The 27,449-nt window shown below is 42.8% G+C and overlaps 1 protein-coding gene and 1 long non-coding RNA gene across 2 annotated transcripts in view; one reads left to right on the top strand and one right to left on the bottom strand.

Annotated features, from left to right (window-relative positions):
- LOC132975169 (uncharacterized) overlaps nucleotides 1-27,449 on the top strand; it is a 97,384-nt gene that overhangs the window by 3,438 nt on the left and 66,497 nt on the right. The gene's annotated exons all lie outside the window — the stretch shown is intronic.
- Nucleotides 1,150-27,449, bottom strand: part of kcnk12 (potassium channel, subfamily K, member 12) — a 35,398-nt gene continuing 9,098 nt past the window's right edge. Inside the window, exon 2 of the mRNA XM_061039521.1 lies at nucleotides 1,150-6,598. Within this exon, the coding sequence (XP_060895504.1) occupies nucleotides 5,706-6,598 (893 nt within the window). The 3' untranslated portion in view covers nucleotides 1,150-5,705. The remainder of the gene's footprint in view (nucleotides 6,599-27,449) is intronic.

The raw sequence follows: 27,449 nt of genomic DNA, 5'->3' as shown, positions 1-27,449 counted from the left end.
CGTCCTCCTGCCCAATTATCTCCTGCGTTTTGACACTTTTCCATGTCTGCCACGTCACAGCGGGGGGGCTCCACATCTGTGACACCGCGAGCTTCACAGCACATCACCAGGAGGAGCTCAGACTGCGTCCCATGAGCCACTGCTGGGAAGTGATAAGGGTCCTGACACACCAAGCAGACGGCAAAGAACTATAGTGGCAACCTCACGTCGCCTTTACTTCTTGGCCAAAAAAGTTGCACTTGAACGCACCGCAAAGACTACAGCCGACAGCCAACCACCACGTACGTTCTGCGCATGCCAGAGGGGAAATAACTCTCCATGCCAGCAGGCGGCGGTAGTCTGTAATCGTCAATCCAAAAAGGGGAAACCGGAAGAGGAAGAGGACGAGGACGAGGACGGAGAAGAATTTGGATAAATAAACCGTTGCTAGGATACGAGAAGACCATTTTCACACCGCTGTTGCAAACCACTCGTAATATAGGTAGCCTTCTAATCGAGAATAAGTTATGATAAAAAGTTGCCTCTTGACTGTATTTGTCACTTCCGTTTTTCTTCTCGTAGCTGAACAGCCAATCAGAGTGATTCCTCTCACCAACCATGATTAACATGTCGAAACGACTGAAAAAAGGCCGACGGGTAGCGACGGAGCTGGACAAGCCGCAAAGAGTAGAGCGACGATCGCTCACCGACGCTCCATGTGGGACCGACGGCCGACGATCTCTTTGGTGTGTCAGGGCCTTTAAAGGAATACCACAACATTTTGGGAAACACACCAAACCCACCATTCACTCCCTCACAAAGAGTACGATGAGAAGGTTAATACCACTCTACTGTCTTCACAGTCCAGTCTAGTGCACGGTTATCTTCTTTTAGTAGGACTGGAAGTAGCTTGTTAGCCACCTTGCTAGAAACTATATTGAATTTCTCTTCAAATTTAGGTGTAAATCTCACATTTGAGATCGAATGTGTTTATGCCCTTAAGACGTGTCCTTAACTTTAATTTACTATCTTGGGACGGAGCCAGGAAATTGCAGTGATTAGTTGGTTAGCTTAGCAGAAAAGGAAACTGTTAGCACTGCGATTCACTTATTATCTCGACAAATCATTCTTTAACGTAATGCTATTGTTGTTTGAAATGACTGATACCAAAAAGGCTGAGAATGTTACTTTTAACTATGGGAATTCTTTCTCCATCGTTGCAAATTTCAGCACCATGGACAGAGACCCTGCTATTCCAAGGAATGGGAACCACTGGCCCGAAAGCATCCCCTGCGTATAGCATCAATTAAAAACTGTTACCATCATGGTATTGATATTAAAAAGATGTGAAAGTTGCATATTGTGGTTGAACACCTCGCTCGCTCCAGTCTTTATCCCAAACAAAGCTAACAAACTCTGCAGACACAACAGTGGTATCAATCTTCTTACCCATGACAAGACTGAAGTGAATCGGCATGTTCCCAAAATGTCACACTTCTCTTTAAAATCTGAAAAAACAGCGTTGCATTTGTAACCTAACATCCATGATTCTTCACTTCTGACTGCTGCTCCAGTAAGATAAATATGACAGTGAGACTTCTTCAATCATTCACGTGTAGATATTTGAAAGCTATATGTAGAAAAATAGACTTGAAAGAGTCCTCTGTTTTTATATACAGCTATCTTTTATGGCTTTACCGTAATGGCATGCAGGAAAAAAGACTAAAGACGAGCCTGAAGATTTAACTACCTGAGTCATTTTCTCTCTATTCCTCCGCGTGGAGTAGTATCGGAGTACAGGAAATTATTCAGATCTATGCACAAACAGGATGAAAATAAACAGAGATACCAAACCAATTCACGCCTTTTTGTAAAAGCGCTTTGTAAGACATCTCAATGTGATAAATATATATATATATATATAGATTTATGGCATGTCTCATCTTATTCACAGTGTACGGGTGATGAGCGTGAGGAGAGAGCAGAGGTCTGCGAGGAAAAGGAAGCAGGAGGATTTTTAGTAGGGGTGTGTCCAGGGGTGGCCTGGGGTGTGGTGGCCCCCCCTTTAAAAAAAAAAAAAACCATGGTGCAAAAAATATCAAACTAAACTCTGATTGGTTGTTTTCCTGGTCAGAGGCGGGACTTAGTTCAAAGCAACTTCTTTGGCCTTGTTTTTAGAGGCTTTAACCTGCCACCTATAACAGGAAGCACATTGTTTTGTTTGGGTTTTGAGTCTTTAAAGAATGAAATATGGAAGGTTTGAAGGGGCCACATTGTTCAACACAAGACCGAATGAGTTGAAGTATCGAAAAAGGAACTTAAAATTCAAAGTATTTTCCAACATGTATGTTTGTGCACACACACACAAATCATGCCTACGCTGCATTATTTTTTTTCCCCAGTTGGGCCAACCCGACTCAAAAAAGGTCTGGACACGCCCCTGTGCTTTGGTGCAGTGTGTTTAAAGATAATGCAGAGATGACAGGGAAGAAGTGAGTGGCCTTGGAGGATATTGGTTTTTGAAGATGGACGCCAAGAAAAGTCTTGCTCGTGGCTTAGAGAGTGCCATCGATTTTTCAATCGGGCATGAATTTGGATATGAAGGGGGAGGATTAACACCCTCTCTACCCCCGTCTCTTCTGCTGTCACCGGGGCCGTGTATCTAGTCCACTTCCTCCTTCACCGCCTTCCAGACAGTTAAACTAAAAACGTCTCCTCCTCTGTCTGCTGTTCACAAAATGTCAAACACCATCGCGTTGCTTTTAATCACTGATGTCTAAGAAGGGATGGCTGCCTGCATTGGAGGACATTGATCGTGCAGCCTGACAGGGAAGAAACATATCCTCTGCAAACACCTCCCATCCGTTAATCCTTGGCTACACTTAAACACTTTATTCAAGGGGAAAGCCATCCTCTGCAGGCATTTGGTTCATGCTTTGTATCTGCAAAGAAAGAAAAAAAAATCCTCACAAAAGTTTAATCGATAAGTGGTAGAATCCTGGAGGGTTTTTGTTTTCCACTTCAGCGTCTTAGATTGACCCGGCTTCTTTTTAACATAATACGCCTGCTGGATAAATCCATCTATAGTTTACCTCCTTCTTCTTCTTCTTCTTGACTCCCTTACTATTCACTTAAAAAGACATAAACTTCCCCCTCATTTATTCTGCTTTATAAATACACGAGTCTAAATACTGCTTTTGAAGAGAAATAAACACATTGCATGACTTTATCATTTTTTTCCCCTTGCAGACAGACGTTAGCTTAGGTGCCTTCTTTACACCCTCCGAGTCAAAGTCTTTGGACGCAGAAGCATTTTCTGAGCTGATAAGAAGGCAAGTTCCCCTCTCACGAGAAATGGATTTTCATTCTTCAACTCAAGCTGGAGCTCTAGGAAATAAACTCTCTCGTAGTCCGTTAGTGCGGCAGACTTACAACAGCTCTGTCACAATCAGCAGCATCGCAGCCATGCTAAGCTAAACGCTTCTTTCCTTTCCCGCCTCCAGATTAAAAAAAAAAGAAAAATCCATCACGAGGGTAGAACTTGAACCATGTCAAGGAAAAAACGGTTGTTACACAATCAATGGAAGGTCTAGAAATGGTGCAAAAAAATGCATGAGAAGTAAAATGCATAGATCTGTATGTGCTATATCATTCAGTGATTACACTTTATATGTCAGCATTCAATATGTACATTCAAATAAAAACCCAGAAACAATTGCACTGGTCGCTTGTCTCGGCTCCATCACAGCTCGACATGTCCGAGATATATTGAGCGTGTGTGGCAGATTAAATTCTCTGCGGCCTAACACTGACATTAAGGAGACTCTCGGGGATTTGTTCTGCGTTGTGTTGGAGGTTAATGAAATGGATGATGGGTTGGTATCCATGCTTCCAGGTAGGGCTGCCCCGGGCTAAATCATTTCCCCTTTCGACTTGTCGTCATTATTTTTAGCCAACAGGCAAAGGTAGCCACATGTTTTTTTTAAATGAATTGAATAATATAATTATATATATATATGTTGAGGAGGTTGTCAGTTAACATTCTCATCTGCTGCTGTGCTTCATTACAGAACAAAAAGGTCATAATAAGCCTTCAAGATTTCAACTTAGCAATTATTATAAGCGAGTTGCCTGCTAATGACAATGCTAACAACAAAAGGGGTCGCCTCTATGATCCTTTATGTAATGGAAAATACAGAAAGGAGACACCTTTTTTTACAGTATAATAAGGTGCCTGCACTTCTTCATACTCAAAACTGCAGTTTGAATACTTCCTGTATTTTGTATAAGCTGATTCAGTTACCTTAAGCCTGGCAGCCTGGCGTAGCTGCTAACTAGCAAACTAAGTAGTGAAGAATGGTTCTGAGATGTCATGTCAACTTAGACTTAGGCATAAATCAGGCTCTTAGTTTCATGTGCAGTAGACTACATACACAGCTGTTTGCACAGCCACAGCACTTGACACTGTATTTAAATGCATCCTTTCTGCAGACTACTGTAACGTAACAACTCATGAGCTTCACTGCGTCTGTGGTACATCTTTATGGAGAGGACACTTCCCACAATAAACCTGCAGAAAGAAGCACAGTACAACAATCAGTCCCTCCAGAAATCCGGGACGTTGCGATCACAACCGTTATTGCAAATTCAACCAAGTCCTACCGCCGCAACTTTTCCACAATCTCGATGAGAGTGAATTGTGGCAAAGCAATCAGCTAAACGTGCACACTCCCCGGCTCAGCAAATAACAACATGAAGTGGGTGTTGCTCGCCTGCAGCGCAACTCTGTCTGTTCAGGGCTTTGACACAGGCTTTGTGCTGGAATGGATTTGCATCTTCATTACAACGGGATCCCTCGTTTAAACTGATGTCTCGCATGCATTGAGTCCAAGATTATCAAAAGAAGCCGATGCAAAATAAAAAGCCTGTGAAATCCTGCAGGTACTGAACGATGTGCAAACCCTTCTTTGGTCCTCAAAACTGTAGTTTTGAGACTTCCTGTTGATTCAGCTGATTCCGTTACCTTTAGCCTGGCGTAGCTGCTAGCTAGCAAACTAAGTAGTGAAGAAAGATTCTGAGAGGTCAGGGTAACTTGGCATAAATCAGGTGCTTGATTTACTCAGTGCTGTGGACAGAATACACATCTGTTTGAACAGCCTCGATACTTGAGACTGTGTACACTCTCTGCAGACGGCTGTAACTGAAATCCTTGTGCTGTTCAAGGAAGACTCACTTCTCATAACAAACCTGTTGAGTCTTGTTTCCTTTGAATCCAACTAAGGCTGGGTTTGGTAAAACTACAAACAGGTGCACACACTGGCTGACAACAAATAAATAGCAGCTCTTCAATGTAGTTTGAGGTCTTTTTATTCCTTGACTACCTGACCTATAAAAACTTGGACGGCTAAGATGCTTTTCCTCGACTAACGCGCGGCCGGGTATGCCGGGGCAGCCCTACTTCCTGGTCAACCTGGGTTATTTTGTTGACTCTGTGGTTCTCTCATCATGCCATCATCAAACCATTGCTACAACCATCACCAACATTAACCTGTTTTCTCACCCACAGGCTTTTTAATTCCAACCAAAAAAATCATATGCGTCATGCATAACAAGTTTCATTCGCAATCCATGAAAACAAAGCCTTATATTTTTTCAAACAACCTCAGATTTTGTTACACAGTTTAAGTATTAAGAGCTCCCATGCTCTGTTTTCCATGTTGCTGCGTCTACCTGGAGTTACTTGTCTCTGCCAGCCTATTGTTCATGATACCGAGGGCGCCGACCCCCCCAGAGAATCCGTTGTGGCGCGAGCTGCCGCAGACCGTTCTGGGATATCCATTCGCTGACTCAGACAGCTGCTTCTGCATGATGGCAAGCGACACCTTGTTTGAGGCCGCCAAGTCTTTCATTGAAATCATCTCCCCTGACAGTCTGCGTCCCTCAGTGTCGCTGTCACAAGGTCCGTCTGAGTCGGGCGACGTGGCAGACCGAGCCTGCCGACCCTTGGAGCCCGGACGGATGGCGTTACGTCTCCCCAGGAGGACGTTGGCCTTGTTACAGCGCTGGCAAAACAAGCAGCTCATTTTCTCCAGCATCCAGTTGAGCACCTGCTTGATGACAATAGAGATGACATTGAAGAGCGAGTAGATGCAGCAGACGCCCGTCAGCATGAAGAGGAAGTTAGCCACCCTGTAGAGGCTCTGATACTCGTACGCCGCGCTCTGACTGCTCACAAAGTCTCCGAAGCCGATGGTGCTGAAGGTGACAAAGCAGAAGTAGAGCGAGTCTAAGTAGGCCCAGCCCTCCACGGGGGTGTACATGGCTGACGCGCAGCAGGAGATCGTGATGGCTGACAGGGCGAGGATCAGCATCACATGGTACACAGATGGCTTCCAGCCCGGGAGGGAGTACTTTGAGAAGTCGTGGCGAATCCCCGGTGGAAGCAAACCGCTGTTAATGATCCGTCGCTCCCTCACCGCCTTCATCACCACGGCCAGCAGCGTGATAATTCGCTCCAGGAAGAGGTTGAAGAAGAGGATGGTGGCAGCGCAGCCCAGGAGCCCGTAAAAGATTAGGAACACCTTGCCGGCAACTGTCACAGGTGTTGTCATCCCGAAGCCTGCAAAGACAGAGAAGAAGATATCAGCAGTTAGTCTGAGGCCAAAAAAACAGATTTTCACCCAACTGGAAGTTTTCAGATTTCTCTCAAGAAGTTCCTGATTAGAGGCAAATGAAGCGAAGCATGAAAGCGGAAAAAGCCCTCAAATCCAAATGAGGTTTCTGAATTAGGCTTTAGTTATGTTTCTTAACGTTTGTGAAAAATGAGCTAAGAGTGGATTAAGTGGAGTGCAGACAAGTGCTGCACAGAAAAAGGGCTGGATGCGAAGTTCTGTTGAGGCGTACATACGACTGCAAGCTTTTTCTGCAACGTGAAAAAATGGACAGAGAAGATGTAGACAGAAAGTAATTGTGGGGTGATTAAGAAAAACGTCTTTGCAAATGAAGTTTCATGTTGTTGAGAAAAAGAGAATGAACAAAACGGGCCCGTTAAGTGACCAAGCATAACTTTTATTAGCTACAAAACAAAAACTCAAAGCTGTGTTCCAACAAACTTTTAGTCCCAGGTTCCCTCAGCTTGTCTGCATTTTCCAACAAGGTCCAAAGGGGTCCATCAAGACTTGGAAAGTGTACCCGCTGCTGATGTGATTTAATGTTCTGAAGTGCTCTTCCCTTTAGAAATGTTCAGCCCAACCTCAGAGTCCCTGTACTTTTAGATAGCAGTAGCCCTTATCAGCAATGTTTTGAATGGTACATTTAGCCCCTGAGACATCATTCAGAACCCATATTCTAATGGGGGAAAGGCACCAAAGTCCATCCCGGGAGCCTAGTGGTGATGACGCACGCCCCCATGTGCAGAGGCTGTAGTCCTCGATTGCAGATTGCAGTTTGGTCCGAGTCCGACCTCGGCCCCTTTGCTGCATGTCATCCCTCGCTATCTCCTCCCAACACTTCCTGTCTCTCTTCAGCCGTCCTATCTAATAAAAGCAAACATGGCCCAACAAATATATTTAAGAAAAAACTCATGGCAAAGTCCCTGCAGCTGGACATCCTTAAGATACACTGACATTATTGAAGATGACATTACAATGCACCTGATACTCATACCTCTAATGTGATTGGCAGGGCGACAAAGCACAAGGTCACAGGAGGAGTAACCTTGAGCGGAGGGGTAAGGATGCCAGGGGTAAGCTCAGGTGAGGCTGTGATTTTTTTTTTTTTCTGGGCTGTGTGGTTTTTGGCTTCCTGCTATCTCTGGATATCTGAGTCAATTAGTCTGAGTGTTCAAGCTGAGGACGGGGTTACTGGAGGAGACGAGGAGAGGATGTTTATGGATTCAGCTGAAACTTGAAGAAGCACTCCGCGGTCTCGACGAGAGTCACAGGTGCAGCTCTGACTCTGCCAGCTCTGATGTTTAAATAAGACGACGAGTCTGTTAGTGTTTCAAAATCATTTCTATTTATTCTGAAGAGGGCTACGACTTTCAGGACTGGCGACTGGCAAGAACGATCGAGGAAAGATCGTTTAGCTCAGTTTTTAATTGCGTTGAAGGTCAGGTTCACGACCTTTTTGTCTAGTAATGCCTGAAAGTGAAGTAGAATAGATGCCACATGTAGTATTTCGTAAAAAAAAAAAAAGGTTTTGTACATGTTTTTGATGATATCTTTGATTGTTAACTGTTATGGAAAATGAACATCATGTGTTTACAAGGAAAATAAAGGCCTTCTCAAGTTTTACTACCCAGTGATTTCTAATTCCCCCAGTCACAGTCAGCTCAACTAATTAAATCTTATTTGTAAAGCAATGTGCTCTACAGTGAGATATGGGGAAGCACTTTGCAGCAGTAACATGGAAAAGCTTCCTTTCAACAAACCTCGAGCAGAACCAGACTCGTTGAATCAGAACCAGGCAGACATCGGCTTCGACTGGTGTGGGTGTCCAGAATGCAAAACCTAACGACTGGTATACGATGTCTACAAGCCAATTCATGTGACATTGGAAATAAGGCTGATTTAACACCACATTATAGGACATGATCATCGTGTAGACACATGTTGTGAGCATCTACTACTTCAAATCACAGGACAACTCGAAGACGCCCTCTTTTAACGATTAAAAGTGTTGAAGAGTCAGTTATATTTTAAACCTTAGCTGCCATGAGAGAGAGAGAGAGAGAGAGAGAGAGAGAGAGAGAGAGAACTGTTTAAATTGCACAAACACATTAGCCATGTTTTATACCAAAATGTTACCAATGTATTGGTGCAATTTGGACAGTATGCAGAAGTTTTCCCTCACTTTTTTGTACATTAATAACGAGAAATGACCCTGTATTGGGTGCCTCAGACTTCTATTTTTGATGCTTTGGTATCAAAACAGGTATCGATATCGTTTGATACTAGCATCAAAGTTTTATATTGTGGTATTGAGACAACCCTAGTATAGCCATGGTTGTGTAAGACCTTTAAACAACCTGTGACATGTTTCGGCACCAGGGCCTTGACTTCCTTCAAGTGTGATCGAGGCTTGATAACACAAGTTGGAATATTTTTTTTTGCGTCTAACGTCAACATGCTGTGACAAAAAGGCATTTATTGGTCCAAAAAAGACAGCACCTTGAAGTTTTCCTGATCCAGTCATCTCTAAAGTCGTCCCAAAATAACTCTTTTTGATGCTGTGAAGTTATCCTTTTTCAGGATCTAAATTTTTCCCCGAGACATTTTTCTCAAAACTGAAACTGTAAAGCGTGTTAGCACTGAGGATAAAATCAGGGGATCACCAAAGCCTGTAGGATCCATCCTCTGGGAAATTTAACGACAATCCACAAAATTGTTCCACATCTGAAGTCCAAAAGGACAAAGTGCAGTATAATGTCAAAATAACAAAGATGACTTTATGTTTTCTCTTTTGAATCTTGTGACCATTCCTGCTCTTCCCCTTGTGGAGTCCCATTGCAGGTTAAGAATAAATCCTTTACCACCTAAAAATGATGTTCTTATATTCTAAACATGTGAAATCTAGAAAAGAGTGCAGGACTTTTTTAGCATCAGGCAGCAAATGCAAGCACATGCATTTGCAATATTTCTTATTTGCTGATGTTGGATTTTTCATGTGCAAATTTTCTGCCTCAAACATTATATGGTTATTTTTATGCACACTTACAAGCACTCATCCTCTCGTCCAGGGCTGATGTAAGCACACACACATGCACACACTCTTCTTTAAAGCACACACACACACACACACACACACAGAGTCATTCCCCTTATCCACAGAACAGCAGATGGTATATTTGTCAACAAATAAAATCGTGCTGAAACATCAAGCGGTTCACTTCCAGGCCAAGGTTAATTGATTTTTCCATCATGTCGATCCTCCGTTTCAGTCTTCTCAGAACATTAGGAGCAAAGCTTTTCCCATTTTTTCAACCGAACCTGGCCGTAATCATACTTGTCAGGTAATAAATGACATCAATATCTGGACAATGCTTCCTTTATGATACCCAAAATGGCTTTTCTGGCCTCATCGTTCGCACTGAAACCACTCTCCTGTGGGCCTGCTGTTGACTCGCTGGGTCATTTAGATCAACACTGATTGATACAGATTGTTTTATAGAGACAAGAGGGAATACAGGCCCCACATATCTACAAATGTACACACACACACACACACACACACACACACACACACACTTTAAGGTCTAGGCCTGGCTGACAAAAAAATCTTGACAAGAGTTGAAGAAAATGTGAGCGACCCGACACCCGATGACAAGGAATAAAAGCTTTAAACGTACAATATGTAAAGTTTTACGACAATATTTACATTAAAATATCTAAATTAATTAAAAATTTGACTAAGCCTTTGTTATATTTTTTTTTTTTGTTGAGTTCTTACATTACCTCAATTTTTTTCCAACAGTTATCAAAGCCAGAGAAATCCGTAGTTTTATAGTTCTTACAGGATTTATCTTGTTAAGACAGCCGCCATGACAGACAGAATGTTTACCGTTGCCATGGAAACACCGGATGTTAGGTCATGGATTGCTACTTAAGGAAGCGTGAGCTGCTGCTGAAAGCTGCCGTTCTGTTGCTGTTTGTGCTGCTGTGATAAAGACGTCGTGTAAATTATACTCGGATACATCAGCTCGTCTGTAAACACGTTCTCTTCCTCAGGTCGGATTCACCCGGTCGTCATGACTACGGTCAACACGGAGTAGAGTAGCAGAGAGAACTCCCATGATTCCCCCGCCAGCTTCGACGTCATCTTTTGTTATTGTAGTTTTGATTGAGAGCCCCCTGGTGGTGGAATCTACATACTGTATCTTTAACAGTTTTGTTCGCACAGTTTGGAGAGCAACAATGAGGGTCTGTTTCCACAGGTTCCCCGTTTTCAATACAAAACCAATATCAATCCACTGTGACAATCTGTTCTCGGGGATCCCCATGTGTTATCGAAAAGTATGAAAGTATCAGACGTTTTGATAACCTTACTCTTAACATATCTCACAGCGCAGGAAAATGTGGCAAGATAATCTCTGAACCATCAAAAAAAGAAGAAGAGAGAATTGGCTCTTTTTCCTGACGCCTTTGAACGACATGCTTTGGTAAAAGGATCGAGACAAAGTTCAGGATCAGACGTTTAAAGCTGCTGAAAGGGGTTGAGGGGCAGCGATTACCCAAATGAAGCCTTCCAAGTCAAATCCTATTTCAGTTTTTCATAGCTAATTAATTAGCAGCACCAAGTCTTTTTAACCCGACTTAATAATAGGCAAAGCAGATTACATCTAGAGAGCGCGCGCAGAGACGGCCTCCTGCACCGTCTCTCATTACAGAGTAAATTACCTCAGAGAGGAAAAAAGCACCAGGCATCGATTCAGTGTAGCATTTCAGAGCCATTACTCCAGACCAGTGTGTCGGGACGCATTAGTGAAAACAGAACAATAATAGAACGTAAAAGGAGAAGAAAAGCTGCAAGTGAAGATGCAGACTCCACTTTGTGCGTCTTTGTTTGCTCGTACATTCACATCTGCATACTTACCGAGTAGTTCAATAACGATGCCATTATTGACGTAGTTAATTCATGAAGCTACAAACTAGTTAAAGCCATAAAAGGAAAGGGATGATGCTGATGTATAACTTTACTGCTGAACTCCCTTTGAGCCAGTTCTTTCTTTGATCCTGACCGCTGTGACGACATGCCCCGGAGATGCATTACTCATACGTTTTGAAAACCAAAAAATTTGCATGAAAAGTTGTTTCGTGCAGTTTGAGAAGTTATCCGAGTGAGTTAAACTGCTTGGCTCGATATCTCCACCTGAAGTCGAGTTTCTGGAAGGTCAGTGTCTGACTGATGGACGCTCTGAGCTGATATTCTTTTCTACTCTCCCATGACGGTGAGAAGAAAAATACATTTATTGCAAAGATTTGGGGTCGATGTACGGGTCAAACAACACAGGACTGTTAGTTATACTCACTTCATGTAGGTGCAATACAAATCACCAGAAGAAGAAGAAGACCGATCTGGTCCTAATGTTGTCATTATTAAAAAACCTTTGGTGGCATTTGAGAGAGTGCGGTCATACGTCTTCTTCTCTCTAACTTTTAAACCTACTAAACATTTTTCTGGGATTCCCGAGTTTTTTGTTCCTAGACCTAACCAAAGAAGCCGTTTGACTTCTATGACAGAAAGAAAAAACAGACGCCATCGTTTGCATCTGTATGACGGACATTAGACACAACCTGAGGTGTGTTTGTATACGGCACAATGAAACTGATTATGTCAGCTGCGGTCTCTTTAAGGCCTCCCTCTTCTTGGGTGCGGGTAGCGTTGTGGTTAGTAGGTCCGACTTGTGGCTCTTTTCCTGCATGTCGCTCCCCTCTCTCTGATTTCTGACTCTATCTACAGACCTATCTCTACAATATCTCTTCACTTCACGTGCCGACTTTCTTCTGATTGGTCAGCTGTGTTTGCAGTCTTAGGGAATTTTGAGTGAGCTTCTTAGTGGGCGTGTCCTTGAAAGACCGTATAAGGGCGTATAAGTTTGCTCTATGCCACTCTAGTCAATGATTGTGTTTCCACAGCGAGCGTCACAGTCCGTCTCTGGAGCGTGCTGCGTTTCAAAGACGCTGTGAGTCTAATTTTGAGGGGGTACGCATGCAAGCATGTGTCAAGCTGGACTGAATAGATCGACCCGAACAGGAAGTCACTCAAGGAAACACACAGGACATCGGGCCAATTTCAGAATAAAACTTTATCAACATGACGTCAAAACAGAAACCGGATGAACAACAACCCGTCCTCAGAAAGACAAAGCTGCGCTCACATTCCAGAAAGGGATCCAGTGGGGCAGGGCGGGCGTTGACTGACCACGCCGTGCACAGTCTATGTGGGAATTTGGGGTTCCCACGTTAGCAGAATATGACGCCCGGTTCTGGCAAAGTCTCGCTAAGTTCTCGTAACATCTCGTTGCGCAGCAGGAAACCACGTCTGGGGATTTTATACCAACAACTGTGTATCTTAGACGTCTAACATCGTAACCTTATATTTACTTAAACATCGATCAGCATAATAGATCTCTTTAAAGAGCCCATATTATGCCCTTTTTGGGGTTCATATATTTAATCTATGTACCTACTAAAGTATGTTCACAAAATACAAATATAAATTAGTTTAACCGTCTAATAATGCAGGTGTTGACTTTTTCAACATTATCTCACCCATGCCTGATTTGAATACCTGAGGTAAGAACAGGATGAACTTTTTTCTTGGCTTGAATAGATTTTTCCCTTGGGTAGCTTTTCCCCTCTTTGTCTTCATCCAGTGCAGTAATTGGTATCTTGTTAAAGCTTTCAACGCAGCTACCATACACGGGTGACTTTCTGTCATTTGGATATTTTTTAAACTCTTAATTGTTACGACTGGAGCCGCGCCGTCCAAACCAAACGCTCCTGCTGCTGACCTCAGAGGAGTCGTTTGAATCCAGCAGAAAAGAAACAAACCATGTGGGTTTTATCCCATTAAATCAAAGCTTTGGTCGATTATTTATTCACCATATTAGTTCATGTATTCTCGAGCCGCTGTAGAAAAATAACGTGATGCTCTAATAGCTAATGATTCTCACATCACACACATAATTACACACTGGAGATTCAGAAAATGGTGCCATCAGTTTCCATTAATTACGATTTGACAGATTTAAGAGAACAAGAAGGGGGGGGGGGGGGGGGGGGGGGGGAGAGATGCTCGGACGGTTATCAGACTGCTGGGAAATCAAAAAGCAGAGGGAGACTTAAAAATAGATCGCTAGTGATTGGAGCGTTCGGGTCAAGTTTAAATCACACGTGCTCTGCAGCCATCAAATCCAAATTTAGATTAAGAGGACTCGTTACAAAGCGATGGAAAAATGATAATGTCTCATCGAGTTAAATCAGGATGCAAACAAATAGAAGAGCTCGTCGACGGACTCTTCATTTCATTTGTTACACTTAGAAGAGCGGCTCTCCTCTCAGCAGTAATCACTCATCAGATCTATAGCCGCTCTTGTGATGTGAAAGAAATCTGCACAGATCTACAACCCTCAGCACACACTTCATTATCAGGAGAGTCTGCAGTGCAGCGGCGTTGACAGCAGCTATTAAATGTTAACCTATAAAGGGCACTGGGTGAAATCACCTCAGGCGAGAGATTTTTATTTTCTGTTATTCCAGAGCTGCGTGTGTGTGTGTGTGTGTGTGTGTGTGTGTGTGTGTGTGTGTGTGTGTGTGTGTGTGTGTGTTTCTTAACAATGAAGCAGGCGGAATGATTTTTCAATAAGCTCATAATCAGAATATCACAACAGCTACATCGATGTACTCTCAGCGTTTTTTACAACGATGAAAGGCTCAGCGAGGGCGGCCATGTTTTCTTTTCTTTTTTAAGACAACAAATGGATGTAATGATGATGAGCCAAATATGTGTGAGTTCATTTCTCAGTAGTTTCAAACTTGATACCCCGTCTGTTACCCTCTCAAACTCTGGGAAGACTAGTCTGAGCTGTGGAAATGATCTCACATGAAGACCCCAAACAAACCAGACTGCTTCTTATCTACCGCTGTGACTTATATTCAGCAGTTACAGTAAGTTCACCATTAAAACCAAAAGACATCAGTGATGAGTTTAGTTTGTTTACGCTGACCCAATGTAGCAAAACGACTTCTTATCAATTCATATTAGTTTTCAGCAAATGCGTCTAATAAAGGAGTCAAGTAATTTGTTGGCTGCATGTTTTAAGCTGCTCATTTGGTTCACTAGTGAGTAACTAGGGCAGCAGGGCAGTTTACAAGGGGAGGACTCAAAATAAACTTTGGCCAAAGCCCATCAGTGCACGACTTTGAAGGGCCCGACCGATAAAAAATCCAGTACAGATATATCGGCCAATATCTTTATTAGCTCTATGTTCGACCGGTAGACCTAGATAGAGTAAGATAAACAATTAGTGTATTGATCCGTCAAATGCAGTCATCAAACACTTGTGGGAAAGATTTATAACGATGACAAGATGGTCGCTCAACTGGAAAGTAACTGAGCATGTACGTGCATCACCGCTCGACACTCTGGAGAGTGATGATGTTTGTTGTAATCCATATAGCGCCCTCTGCTGGTGAATGAGAACGGCTAGTGTAATACAATGAAACTCAAATGAAATGCTATTTGACTGGTTATTAAATCGAGTTATATCGGTGCAAAATTAGCCGATACTGATTGTCACTGGATTTGCTGATATCGGCCGATATTATCGGCTGGCCGTATTATTCTCTATCTCCCTTTACAGGTTTGAGCACATCTGTAAAAAAGCAAGCAAGAATAATCTATTCAGTACTCGATGTAGACGAGTTCAGAAGAGTTCACCTTGGGAGCGTGCGGCAAGTTTGGTCGATGCAAATTTGACACCGTTTAGAAAAAGTATCCAGAAACAGACATTGATGAGACAATCACAAAGAAGAGAACATTTCATTCTTAGGTCTGAAAATGTTGCATTTAGGGCCGTGATAATAGAGTGAATACAATCGTGGTTGATTTTAATGGCTTCAGCTACAATCACAATAAAGAGAGGGCGGGCGGGCGTGCAGCTCCTAATGTACCGCCATGTCAGACTATATAGGGTTATAAAGGGGGAGTATAGGCACTCAGGCATGTTCCTGTGTCTGAATGAAGGACATGAGCTGTACATTCACTCGTCTCCGAGCTGTATTGAATCTGAAGGTCGCTGAGAGTCATCGAGGTCACACGGCTCCCACAGGGTCTGAAATGGACCCAAAGATTTATTGTAAGACCGTTTTGCAAACTTAAAAAAATCTAATCTCTGCCTCCTATTGCCCGTGCATGTCTCCACTTAACGAGCTAAAAAAAACAAAGCTCCAGGTCAATCCGAGCGTATCCCACTGGTGGGAATAGTCTTAAATCGACCTGATAGAAGCCGCAACAGAGAACGCCACCTCCCTTCTGATGACTGTGTTTCTGCAAGAGAACAGGAAGTAATTAGTCACGGGGAGGCGTGGCGGGGGTCTGCGGAGAGGACAGAGGGCTGAGGAAGCAGAAACATGGCCAGACCCCGAGACAGCATCACCACACCATCTGCCGAGGAGCCGCGAGGAGTGATGGCAGACGGGATAATAAAAGGAACAATCACACTTTGCACCGCAGAAACCTGAATGAAGATTAGGTCAAATATGTGGATGTTTTCTTAAAGCTCCCAAGAACCAAATCCAAAACATCCTCATCATATGTTACTTATACATTATGTAGAAAACAGCAAGCAGCTGAAAGTGCCGTAAAGTAGTTTAATCCATGTTATAAGTATCTATTGGGCAATAATATGCAGGACCTCTCATATAAGGAGTACAACATTAGGACCTGTGTCCACCTGGCGTTTTGTCCCGGGCAGAAAAGCGCTGGCTGTGCGATCAGGACTGCTTGCATGAACTGTTGTGCGCTGAGAAGAAAAGCACTGCACGTCCCTCTTGTCACTATGACAACAGTCTGTGGACAACTGCTGCTGTATGACCGGCACAACTCTGTTGCTTTTTTTTGTATGTTTTTTGGTAACTGAATGTCCAAGAGAAAGCAGACCAACTGTCCGTCATATTTCCCGGTTTGAACGTGCTCAAACAGGCCGTTTGGAGATTTTCCCTTCACATCACAAAGGGCTGTAGCCCCTCCCCCCAGGTAGGTGACACTCCCACAGCTAGGTGTTTGTTCTGCCCTCTGAGTCTGCCTCCTCACCGTAAACAATAGGACATGGAGCGAGAAAGCACAGAGTACACCCAAGCACCTTCCAGAGAGGGGGCGTGGTCAGACACAGCTCATTTACATATTTAAAGGTACAGACACAGAAACAGCCTGTTCTGAGCAGGGCTGAAATATATATATATAATATGATCAAATACAGGATCAGAGTGGATTTAGAACAAGAAACTTCACACACATGTTTTGAGGAGCTCTGAGACTTATTTAAACTGAAGAAGAGGAGGAGGATATGTGACCATTAACAACAAATAAAGGCATTTCAGCTGACGTTGCACATTTATGCTAACTTCTATGATATGGATTTTCCAGCTCGCTATTCAGTTACCACTTACATTCATTTTCTCTTCTACTTTCTACTCTCAGAAAACACAAACACACTGGATCTCACATTTTTTTGCCATGTAGATGTCTATCAAAATGAGATCTGACCCGCCCACACAGTCTTAAACCGCAGCAGTTTATTTTCACTCATCAATCTGATATCATGAATGCATGTTTACTAATTCAAGTCAATTTTCCAGAGGCTTTGAATTCATCCCGGTCTAGCTATATTTATAAAACACCTGAAGCTTCCTCATGCAATATTTTATATAGCGCGCTGAAGCAAAACAGCATCGCTCTGAATTTCACACCCACACACAATACATGCAATATGTAAACACAGCCTGTTCTGCATGTCAAGGCTCTGATAACGAGTGTTTTGTGACACACATGGCTGTGCAATAATTAGAAATAATTGACTGAGGTGTTCTGAGTCAATGCAGGTACAAATTACAGCTCAGACCTGCAAATAACGAGATAAGAGCAACACAAACGTGCGAGATAAAGCACAAACAAAAGGACTTTCTCTCTCTGATTTTCTGCTTTGTTTAACCTCTGTGTTTCTGAATCCACTCTGTTTTAAATTGTATCTCAGTGCTTGATTCACTCGCAAAAGAGAGCCTGGAGGATTGATGACTCCGCCGCTGTCTGCATTGATTTGTTGTCCAAATATGCTGCATCGTCTTTGGATCAGCGCCAACGGTTACTTCTCTTTTTTCTGCTTCATTTTTCAATCTGTTTTTCATCTTTGCAGATTTTTTTTAAAAACAACTGCAAAGACTCCAACATGCATGGATAACATCGCCGTGCAGCCTCACAGATAAGGAAGTGCATTTCAAACCGATAATGAAATAAAATAGAAGGAGGACTCGTGGGGCTTTATCGTCCGTCTGCAAACAGTAAGAACAGATTTTGTCCTTTCATGTGAGCGCCGTCCTCCTCTCATCAGACTGATAGCTTCTCCCTGATTGATCTAAAGGGTACGTCCTTGTGTTTCCTATTATCTCGCACTGTATGCACAGTCAGTGTTTGAATAAAAGCTCAGCTTCATAAAGCCGACCTGTACGATTCCCTAAAGTAAACACACCTGTCCAGGTGGTGCTTTTGAAACACTATCGTCCTCAGATCCCTGCGGTAACCCTTCATGTTATATCGAACATATCAACACTTTTAAATGTACTGTGAGACTTTCACTAAAGACTTCAGAGGAGATCTTAAGACATCAGATGCAGAAATGGAAAGTAACAAAGTAGATATAAAAAAAATGTTTGGGCCTTTTTGCAGCTGAAGAGAGAGACAGGAAGTAATGGGAGGAAAGATCGGAGGACGACATGCAGCAAAGGGCAGAGGTGGAATTCGAACCCACATCCGCTGCGCTGAGACCTCTAGCCTCTGTACATGGGAGCTCAACATAGCCGCTAGGCGATCAGTGCTACAAAGTATTTTTTTGACAAGCTTTTTCTTTTACCGTCTACTGTTTATACTCCTTACATTTTCAAAAAGGCTTTTACTCTGGCTTCGTTTCTTTTGAGAGGATTATTTAGATTTTCAAATGTATGAACGCCTTTAAAACATCAAGACTGATTTAAACATGAATGGACGGGTTTATTAGTTTCTATCTTATACTGGGACAAGGACAGTGGTCCAATTAGTGACATTAGTGGTCGATCTATAACAGCAGCTTGACTTGACTGTGCATGCAAACGTACTGACTGGTAGACTCAGTCATCCCTCAACCAGTAGGGGTTTTATTTTATCCAAATTGCTCCTGCAGTCACACGTTGAACTGTCCTCCAGCAAGACACTGAACCCTGAAATTACTCGAGCTCTGAATGTGTGTGAACGGATCAGTACTGTTGGATTACAATGGCATTCACAGCATCAATGGACCAGTGGAGGAGATCATACCGGTCGAGCAGAAAAGAGTTTCAAACAGCTTCATTACATGCATGAAGATTGCACCATGTTGCATTACAAACATGCACTTGCTTGCTGTGAAGTTTCATACATTTGTCCAGCTGTGCTCACACATCAGCTCACCCCGACTTCCCACGCAAAGAAAGGGTCTGTCAGGGAAAAGTCCAGGTAGCTGTTCACCCTGAATATTTCAGAAAGTTTCCAGGCGTCCAGTGGATGTGTACAGAAGAAACACCGGTAGAGCTCAGTTAGCTCAAACAGAAACAGTCTGCAGAAATGTCCCTCAGAGAGACACTTTTTTTTCAACTTTAACGCTGTGAGTAAATTTCAGAGTCTGCACTTTTTCCTTTTTACGTCAATGGATTCAGCACCTCTACACTGTTATTTTCACTCTTCCTGGGTTAAGGAATATGTGTACTATTGCCCCCTGTGAACTGTGGAATCAGACACCAGCAGGACATAAATGCTTCAGGTTCAGCTGACGTACCGTTTAAAGATTTTTCATGCGGACTAATATGAAAGCACAACTCCCTGAAATTTAAGTCTGTGCAGGAACTTGATTAGTGTCAGGGGCCGCTCAGCCACTGACAGCTGCAATAATCATCTCGGATCAAACGCGGATCACACCGCCTAGGAGAAATGAAGAAGCAATGCTCTGTTGCACGCAATCAAACGTTCTATATTCTATTAACTGAATGTGCCCACTATGAGTCTGACACTCTTTGACTCTGCCAGCAACAGAGGAGGCTGGGTAATTTGTAAAGGCATGGCCAAAGACAAGCGTTTCAGCACATTCAGCGACGTGTGATCCCAGTGTTTTTCCAGGGATAATAAATCTTGCATGATGAAAAATCAAAATGCATGCCAGATGATTGTAAGAGACGTACAACTGTTTCTTGAATTATTTAGGTTCTTGTGTGCATGGCAATGAACCACCAGCTCATAAAAATCCAGTCTGTCAATCCGATTTGCACTCAGAAAATCACATTTTTACACGAGAGAAACACTCTATTCTGAAATTAAAAAGACACAAGAGTGTTGTTGTGTTTCATCCTGATACATTTTCTACCATGGCCAGTATCATGGCCAGTTGGTTCCAGTACTCAAAGCTCTGGTGTGGAGTTAATAAACCAGCAAATTAATTGAGCCAAATTTGTCTTGTAATTATTCATAAAAGAATTAAGAATTGAAATCTATTATCAAAAATGTCTTATTGGACCATTTGCGACGCACAAGCCAAGCTCAAGAATCAGTACTCACACTGAACGTGACAACTGTCAAAGATTTCTTTGAAAACGGTCACAGACGGAAGCTGAAGTCAGATCTGTACATTTCAGTTCGAACACAAACACAGTCAAAGCACTCGTCCTCTCACCCGCACACACTCTGACCAACAAACACAAGCTAACAAATCATAAAACATATCCTCCAGCAGCTGGACGTCTGCTGATGTTTCCTTCTCTTGTTCATATCTTTCATTATAAGAGGGGGAAGACACATCAAACAGACATGATGATGTTGCCATGGTGCTTTCAGACGCTGTCTGCTATTTTGTAGAGTCGCAATCAGGAGAAAAAAAAGCCTGGATATCAGGGGAACAGCTTGTGGTTCTGCTCTCACTGTGCCAGAGACTGCAGCTGTTTGAACAAAAATTTCACACATGACAGAAAAGTTTCTAGTGGTTTGGTAGCAGCTGATCAGGCTGTGACCAGCCCCCGTGCCCCCCGTGCCCCCCTTTACACTGCACGTTAAAGCTAAGCACCATCGAGCTAAAATTTGGTCCAACTTCAAAATCAGTGGTGCATCCAGAAATAAATAAATGGTCAGAATTGGTCTCAATTCTCAGGTAAAATTGGTGTATTACAGGCCGAAGACACAAAAAATACGATTCAGACTGCTTATTCAAGGTGCGATATTGTCGTCCCTGTGATGTTTCAGCTTCACTGTGAATGTCACAGAGCTGTAATGGGACGACTAAGTGATCCCCCCTCAGTGTGTGTGCATCACCTCCAGCTGTTTCTCTGCTTCCACAACAGCATAGTGAACTCACAGACCTGCACACCAGGTATATCACATCACTGTGGAGTTAATATGTACAAAGACATAACCAAGATGCTGTCACAGAATCAAACTCTGGAAGAAGGCTAAAGTCTCCAAAACTCTTACAAACGCCGTACAAACTTAAACTAACTTTAATCATCAAGGCATTGTTTTGTTTTTCATGAAGATTGTCATTTTAATTTTATATTTATAGCGATCAAAACGACTTCTGTACAAGGTTACTAACATGTTTAATTCTGTTGTAAAGTTAACCATTTTAACATGGAGCCTAATGAGGATTGACTCACTTTAGGAGCCAGCCTCTAGTGACCACTCGAGGAACTGCAGCTTTTTGTTGCTCTTAGCCGTCAGCTCTGAAGGTTGCCGTTCGGTCTAACAAAGAAAATGTAAATGTCTTCCCTCTTGGCACATCACTCTTCAAACTTGCCCTTCAAGAGCATAAAAGAGCGGGCCACGGTCCGGCATTCAGCCATTTGTCTTGAAAGCTGATGTGTAATATGTCGTAGCCATGACTCCCACTCGCATGATTCACATTTCAGGCTTCAGGGATGACAGAGTGGCTCCGTCACTGTTTCCATCTCGTAATGACATCATAATGATCAACCGTCTAACTGATTCAAGGTCGTACTCAAATGTCATGTGTGCCTTCGCTTTGCCAAGTCCGACATTGATTTATACAGTTTTTTACTCCGGTTTGAAGGCTGCTCTAAAAAATATGAAATTTAATCAGCTACAAATCTTTTGCTTTAAAAGCATTCAGTATTTTGTTTGCATTGAAGGATTTAAGATACTAAAGTGCAGAACGTCCTCTTGACTCTCTTTTCTATCACAAAGTGCTTGTGTACTTCACGCTGACAGACCGTTGGCTGCCAAATGACGCCGCTCGCCAACTTGCTGTTCGCTTATTATCATTGATAAAGATTAATATCAATAACCTCCAAATTGCAAATGAATGCTCTGCTGGAGCAGGAGGGCAATATCAATGCAGGCTTCCCACAAAAAGGGCAACACTTTTCCACTGCGGCAAAGGTTGCCAACTCTCCCAAAAAGTTTGTGGAGAATGACTTTTCTGCTTATGGGGGGGAAGTTTAAACTCTTGTAGCTGCAAGTCAGCATTATCAGCAGCACCAGTGCTAATTTAGAGTGATCATGACGGAAATATTAACACCAGAATAGGAAGTGGAAATAAGGCCTGATAGGAAGCAGGTCAGAGGCACACAGGGTTTATTCGCTCCTTGTCTTTTCTGTGCAAAGAGCAGAATCAGTGAAATGCTAATCAGTTTAAAAAGGAGGAGGAGGAGGAGGAGGAGGAGGAGGAGGAAGCGCGGCAAATCTGCTGTGTCCTCTAAAATGATCTTGGTATCACTTCTCGGCCATGATGGTTTGAGCCTGAGAGTTAAGTCGAGGACGCACTTTTAGCGAGAGCCGGGGCTGATTTATGACCCGCAGAGACAGAGCGCGGAGGTGTGTACAGCCATCCTGTACAGCAGCAGTTAAGGATGGGATTTATTGAAGCCTGTGCCTCTCAGCAGGTCTGCCTTTGCACACACACACACACACACACACACACACACACACACACACACACACACACACACACACAAAACGCCGAAACACACATGCACTATTGCACTCATCACCTGGAAGCACCCGGTCAGGAGGAGGGAGAGGGTTCAGAAAGTGTGGGGATGTTTTAATCAGTCAGAGCATATATTGATTAATTTTATGAAATTTAAAGTAGAGCTTGTTTTAATTGGGGAACAAATACCTTTCAAAAATATATTACTATGTATATTACCATTACGAATTAATGTAGTATTCATCAATTTAAGCATCAAGTAGTTTTATTTTGTTTGTTCTTTAAGGATGTTAGCTGCAAAATGGGTCAGTAGGTCGGTTCGTTGGTCAATCACCAACGTCCACACAGATTTATGTTTAAACTAAAGAGCTAAACAGTGTGGTTCTAGAAGTCAAAATCCCGTTTGTTTTCTCCATAGCGGTTTCGATTATTACCCAGGATGTCATAACCATCAGAGGCAGATTGACCCCGAGCTACCTGAGTGTGAAACGATTGGTTTATAATGCTCCTGTAGAAGACACAAGTCATCATCATCGTTATGTCATCATGGTTTATTCTTGATCTCAGGAAATGGAACTACATTACCCATGATCCTAGAGTGTCTGATTGGTTGAGACACATTGTTACCATGGAGATTTTTACAATACGACAACATTTTGATTAACAATATAAATACTACGAGATAGATAAATGTAGAAAGAAGGTCCTTGTACGTTCAGATAAAAGCGCACCAAACTATCCAACGTTGGGTCTCTCGCAATGGATTCTGGGATGCGTAGTTCTTTCACTCCTGGAAAAGAAATATGTTCAAAGTATGTGCCTTTTATTTGTTTCCAATTGTTTTTTTTTGCGCTGATTCAAATGTTTTATAGTCAGGAGTATTCAGGTAGCTGGTTGGCTTTTTTTCCAGGATTAAAAATATTGATTTTAGGATTTTCTGAAACGTCAACGGAGGATTTGAATGGAGAAATTATTTCCCGAACCAGAGCGTCTGAAAAAGTGGGTGGTCACTGTTGAGCTCTATTAGATGGCCTGAGAGGAAATGTTGCTCCTACTTTTTGTGGTTCCCATCTGATTCATTTGTATGATTCTGATGAGTGACTTTGAAGACGGCGTCCTGCTGCAGCTAGAAACAAGTGATTGTGAGAGCAGCAGTGACCAGATAGAGCTGCAGTGAAAGGTCCAAGATTGAATCAGCAGCTGAGAGAAACCCAGAGCTGACTCACATCTTGTCATTTGAATACTTTTTTCTTTTTTAGCAGAGTCATTGTTCACAGAGCACGGCAGCAGCACAAGCATGACAGGCTGTAAACTTTACAAAGTGAGGTCCAAAACAAACTGACCTGTTGACCCAAGTTAACCCCCTACATAGAGCAGTTTAAAGATCTAAAAAAAACCCCTCTCCTTTGGTCGAGGAAGAGGTGGCTCTGCAAGATGAGCTGCTGCCATAGAGAGTATAAAACATGACTAAAACGTCACTGACGTCACCCATTGGTTTCTGAAGAGGGGTTTTGTAGCTCAACGATGGCGGTCGCCGTATCGTAAAAGCTAACTCAACCTAACTTTTGATCCATCTAGAAACAGACAATGAGGAAGAGTTGAGCCTCCTGGTGAACAGATACAACACACCCAGCTGTCAATCAACTCAACCATGACCATAGGTATGCAAATTGTGAATAACTCTGAGCCTTAATATCTTCAAAACGGATGAGTTGTAAAAATCTTCACCCCTTCTACCAAAAAAGGACAGAAAAAACAACAACTTCTGTCGAAATTTGATTTCTGACATGAGACCTTAATGGGGATTAAATGGACACTGGAGGTACCGCAAGTTTTTGCACTTCTGCATTGGCTTCATTTTTCAACACTGCAGATTGCTGTTTGCTTGTTTCAAGAAACTCAGCTGTTGTTAAAGGCTTGTTCACAAAGTGTTTTTACTGAAGCTGAATCATCCTCAGAGGTCTCCTTATTTCTAAAATACACTGACCAGAAAATGAAACCAGTAAAAACAATGAATAACAGGCTAAACATCTGGGACTCTCAGCTCATACTCAGCGTGGGCAAAGTGTCAGATCATGAGGAAAACGTGTGTTGGAGTAATCCCAGGATAAGTCTGCAGCGGGCTTCCCTGATATAAAACCAAGAATCTCACAAGACGGCTTCAAGCGTCTATGTAAGCTGACATGGGGGCTCTCGTCTCCCAATGTGGAGAGCAGCCATTCCCTGGAAGCCCTGCAGCGTTCTGCCACCCAAAAGGCTTCCAGATAACCGGCCAATCAGAAGAAAATGGGCACTTTGGGACCCCCTCCTTAAAGAGGCAGCAGCTGAAACAAACTGTTTCAGGCAGAGGTTGAAATGTTTTTTTTTTTTTCTGAGGCCAGTATCAGAGAAATGAGATGTTTTTCGAGCTGCAAATCATGCAAAGCTGATCTAAAGGTTTCACAGACTGAAACTGAGACAGAACATGAAAGGTGTAGATGAGGGGAATAATCGGCTTCTAAATTATACAGTTACAAAGAATAGTATAGAAGTCTGCTACAAATGCTTTAATTTTCCCTGATGTTTAAGGCTTATCGAAAACTCACCAATAATTTGTTTCAGAAACTATCACACATGTAGGCTTGTATAGACGAATAAGAGTCATTGAAGTTGGGTGCAGCCCTGTACGTTTATCTGTGGGTTGTAAACCTCAGCAGTTAAAGTAGTCCTCTTCTATCCAAATAAAACACAACAGCTTGGTTGGTGCAGCTTTAAGGTAGAAATCAGGCGTGTAACACAGCGACTGGGTTCGTTTAGTCACAGCCTCGTGGACCGTCCATGCAGCAGCGGTGCAATTTGGCTCCTCTGCCTCACTGGGGACAACATTTTTGTGCTGAGCTTTTGGACTGCACACAATCTGAAGCGACCCCCAGTGCCTTTCATGTGGCTGAAGGTCCCTCTGTTTTCCATTTTTAACAGTGACATTTTCTCTGAGTCTGTGATTTCACAGAGCAGCCCATGAGATCTAAAGAGAGAGGGGGGGGGGGGGGTAAAAAAAGACGTCAGCAGCAGCAGAGATGAGGTAAAGAAAAAGAGTCACGATGACCGGCTTACTGCTTGTGTAACTCGCGCGTATACTCTGTTTTGTAACAGTTGAATTGTCAGTCTGCCGGGATGTTTGGGCATAGCCTCAATGACATCATCAGTTTGTTTTGTTGGCTGCATTTTTTGAAGCTGTTGGATTCAGCATTTTGGCTGTTGCCATGTGGGATTTCTGGAGCCATGAGTGACAATATTTGAACCAAAGGATGGACCTGGAACCCAAGGATGGACCTGGAACCAAAGGATGGACCTGGAACCAAAGGATGGACCTGGAACCAAAAGTCCGGAGCTGGAACTAAAGGCCGGACCTGGAGCCAGAAGGCTGGAGCTGGAGAGGACTGAAGGGTCACCAAACACCGTATATGGAGTATGTTTCTGTGGCTGACTCATTTCCAGTCAAGTGAACTATTTAACCACAATTTCTCCTATTGAATAAAAAACTTTTTGTGGTCTTTGCTGACTGGAGATATTTATTATTAGACCAAAGAAGTTGAGAGAGCTTGTGAATCGAAGCTGACTCACCACTCGCTCCAATCTCCCTTGAGAACCAACAGGGAAACTTAAAACTTCCAATCTTCCCATAACTTGACGCAGTGGTCTACTTAATCTACAAGAGTAATTTTTGAGCCTTTAGTGGAGAAACAGGACGGCGGATAGAGTTGGAAATTGGGGCGAGACAGAGAGAGAAAGTGAGGAGTGCCGTGCGGGAAAGCAGCCACAGGTCGGATTCAAACCCTGACCGCCTGCTTCAATGACTTCAGCCTCTGCACATGGTGTGAATTGACCACTCTGGCACCTCTGAAAGTGCTGTCTCAACCCAACTTTTGGTCAAGTAGCAGTCAAAGAGGTGGAGCTAAGGCTGGCTGTAAGCGTCCACTCGCAGTTATATGTTACATGTTTCCTCCTGTGCTACATTATCATACAGTATATGTATACCTGTGTACCAACCATATGGGGGACAATAAAGTGTTGTAATGTATATCAGTCACGCCCCAATTGATGCATAACTATCCCTCAATTATCTTGCCATTCCCTGCACATACTGTCTTAATTCCCTGCATAATTAACTTCATCATTCATTTTGTACTTGTACCCCCTATTTTTATTTATCTTATCTAATCTATTCTGTTCAATGTGTATTTTGTATGACCTTACATGTCTGTGCTGCTGCAACACCCGATCAATAAAGTACTATCCTCTCCTCCTATCCTATCCTAATTTTAAACAAATAAGTTACAAAATGTGCACTCCCTGTACAGTTGGTCCCGATAAAGAAATTGAATATTCAGGTTCAGGCCGAAAAATGTTTTTTGTACCAGGCTGTAAACATGTTTATTTCTGCTGTAAAAATTGGCATTGGAACATTGGGTGTGTACGGGATGTCAGGGGCTTTTGCAGCCTGCCTCAAGTGGACACTAGAGGAACTGCACTTCCACGCTGGCTTTACTTTTCAAAACCAGAGGTAACTGCTCAGGATTCAAATAATACCTAAAACGTTTCTACAATGTTTCTACATTGTTTGTTACAAACAGAAGACGAGTTGGATTTCCAGATGTCACACAGGATATCCAGATGTTAGACAGGAGTTAAGACGGTCTGTGAATGTCTAGAAACATTATCTTAAGTGAGAGACAGAAGGCGAGGAGAAGTGTGAAACATTACTGCATATCGA

The sequence above is a fragment of the Labrus mixtus genome, chromosome 6 (genome assembly GCF_963584025.1).
Source record: "Labrus mixtus chromosome 6, fLabMix1.1, whole genome shotgun sequence".
Classification (NCBI taxonomy): domain Eukaryota; kingdom Metazoa; phylum Chordata; class Actinopteri; order Labriformes; family Labridae; genus Labrus; species Labrus mixtus.
This window is presented reverse-complemented; position numbering and strand designations above follow the sequence as displayed.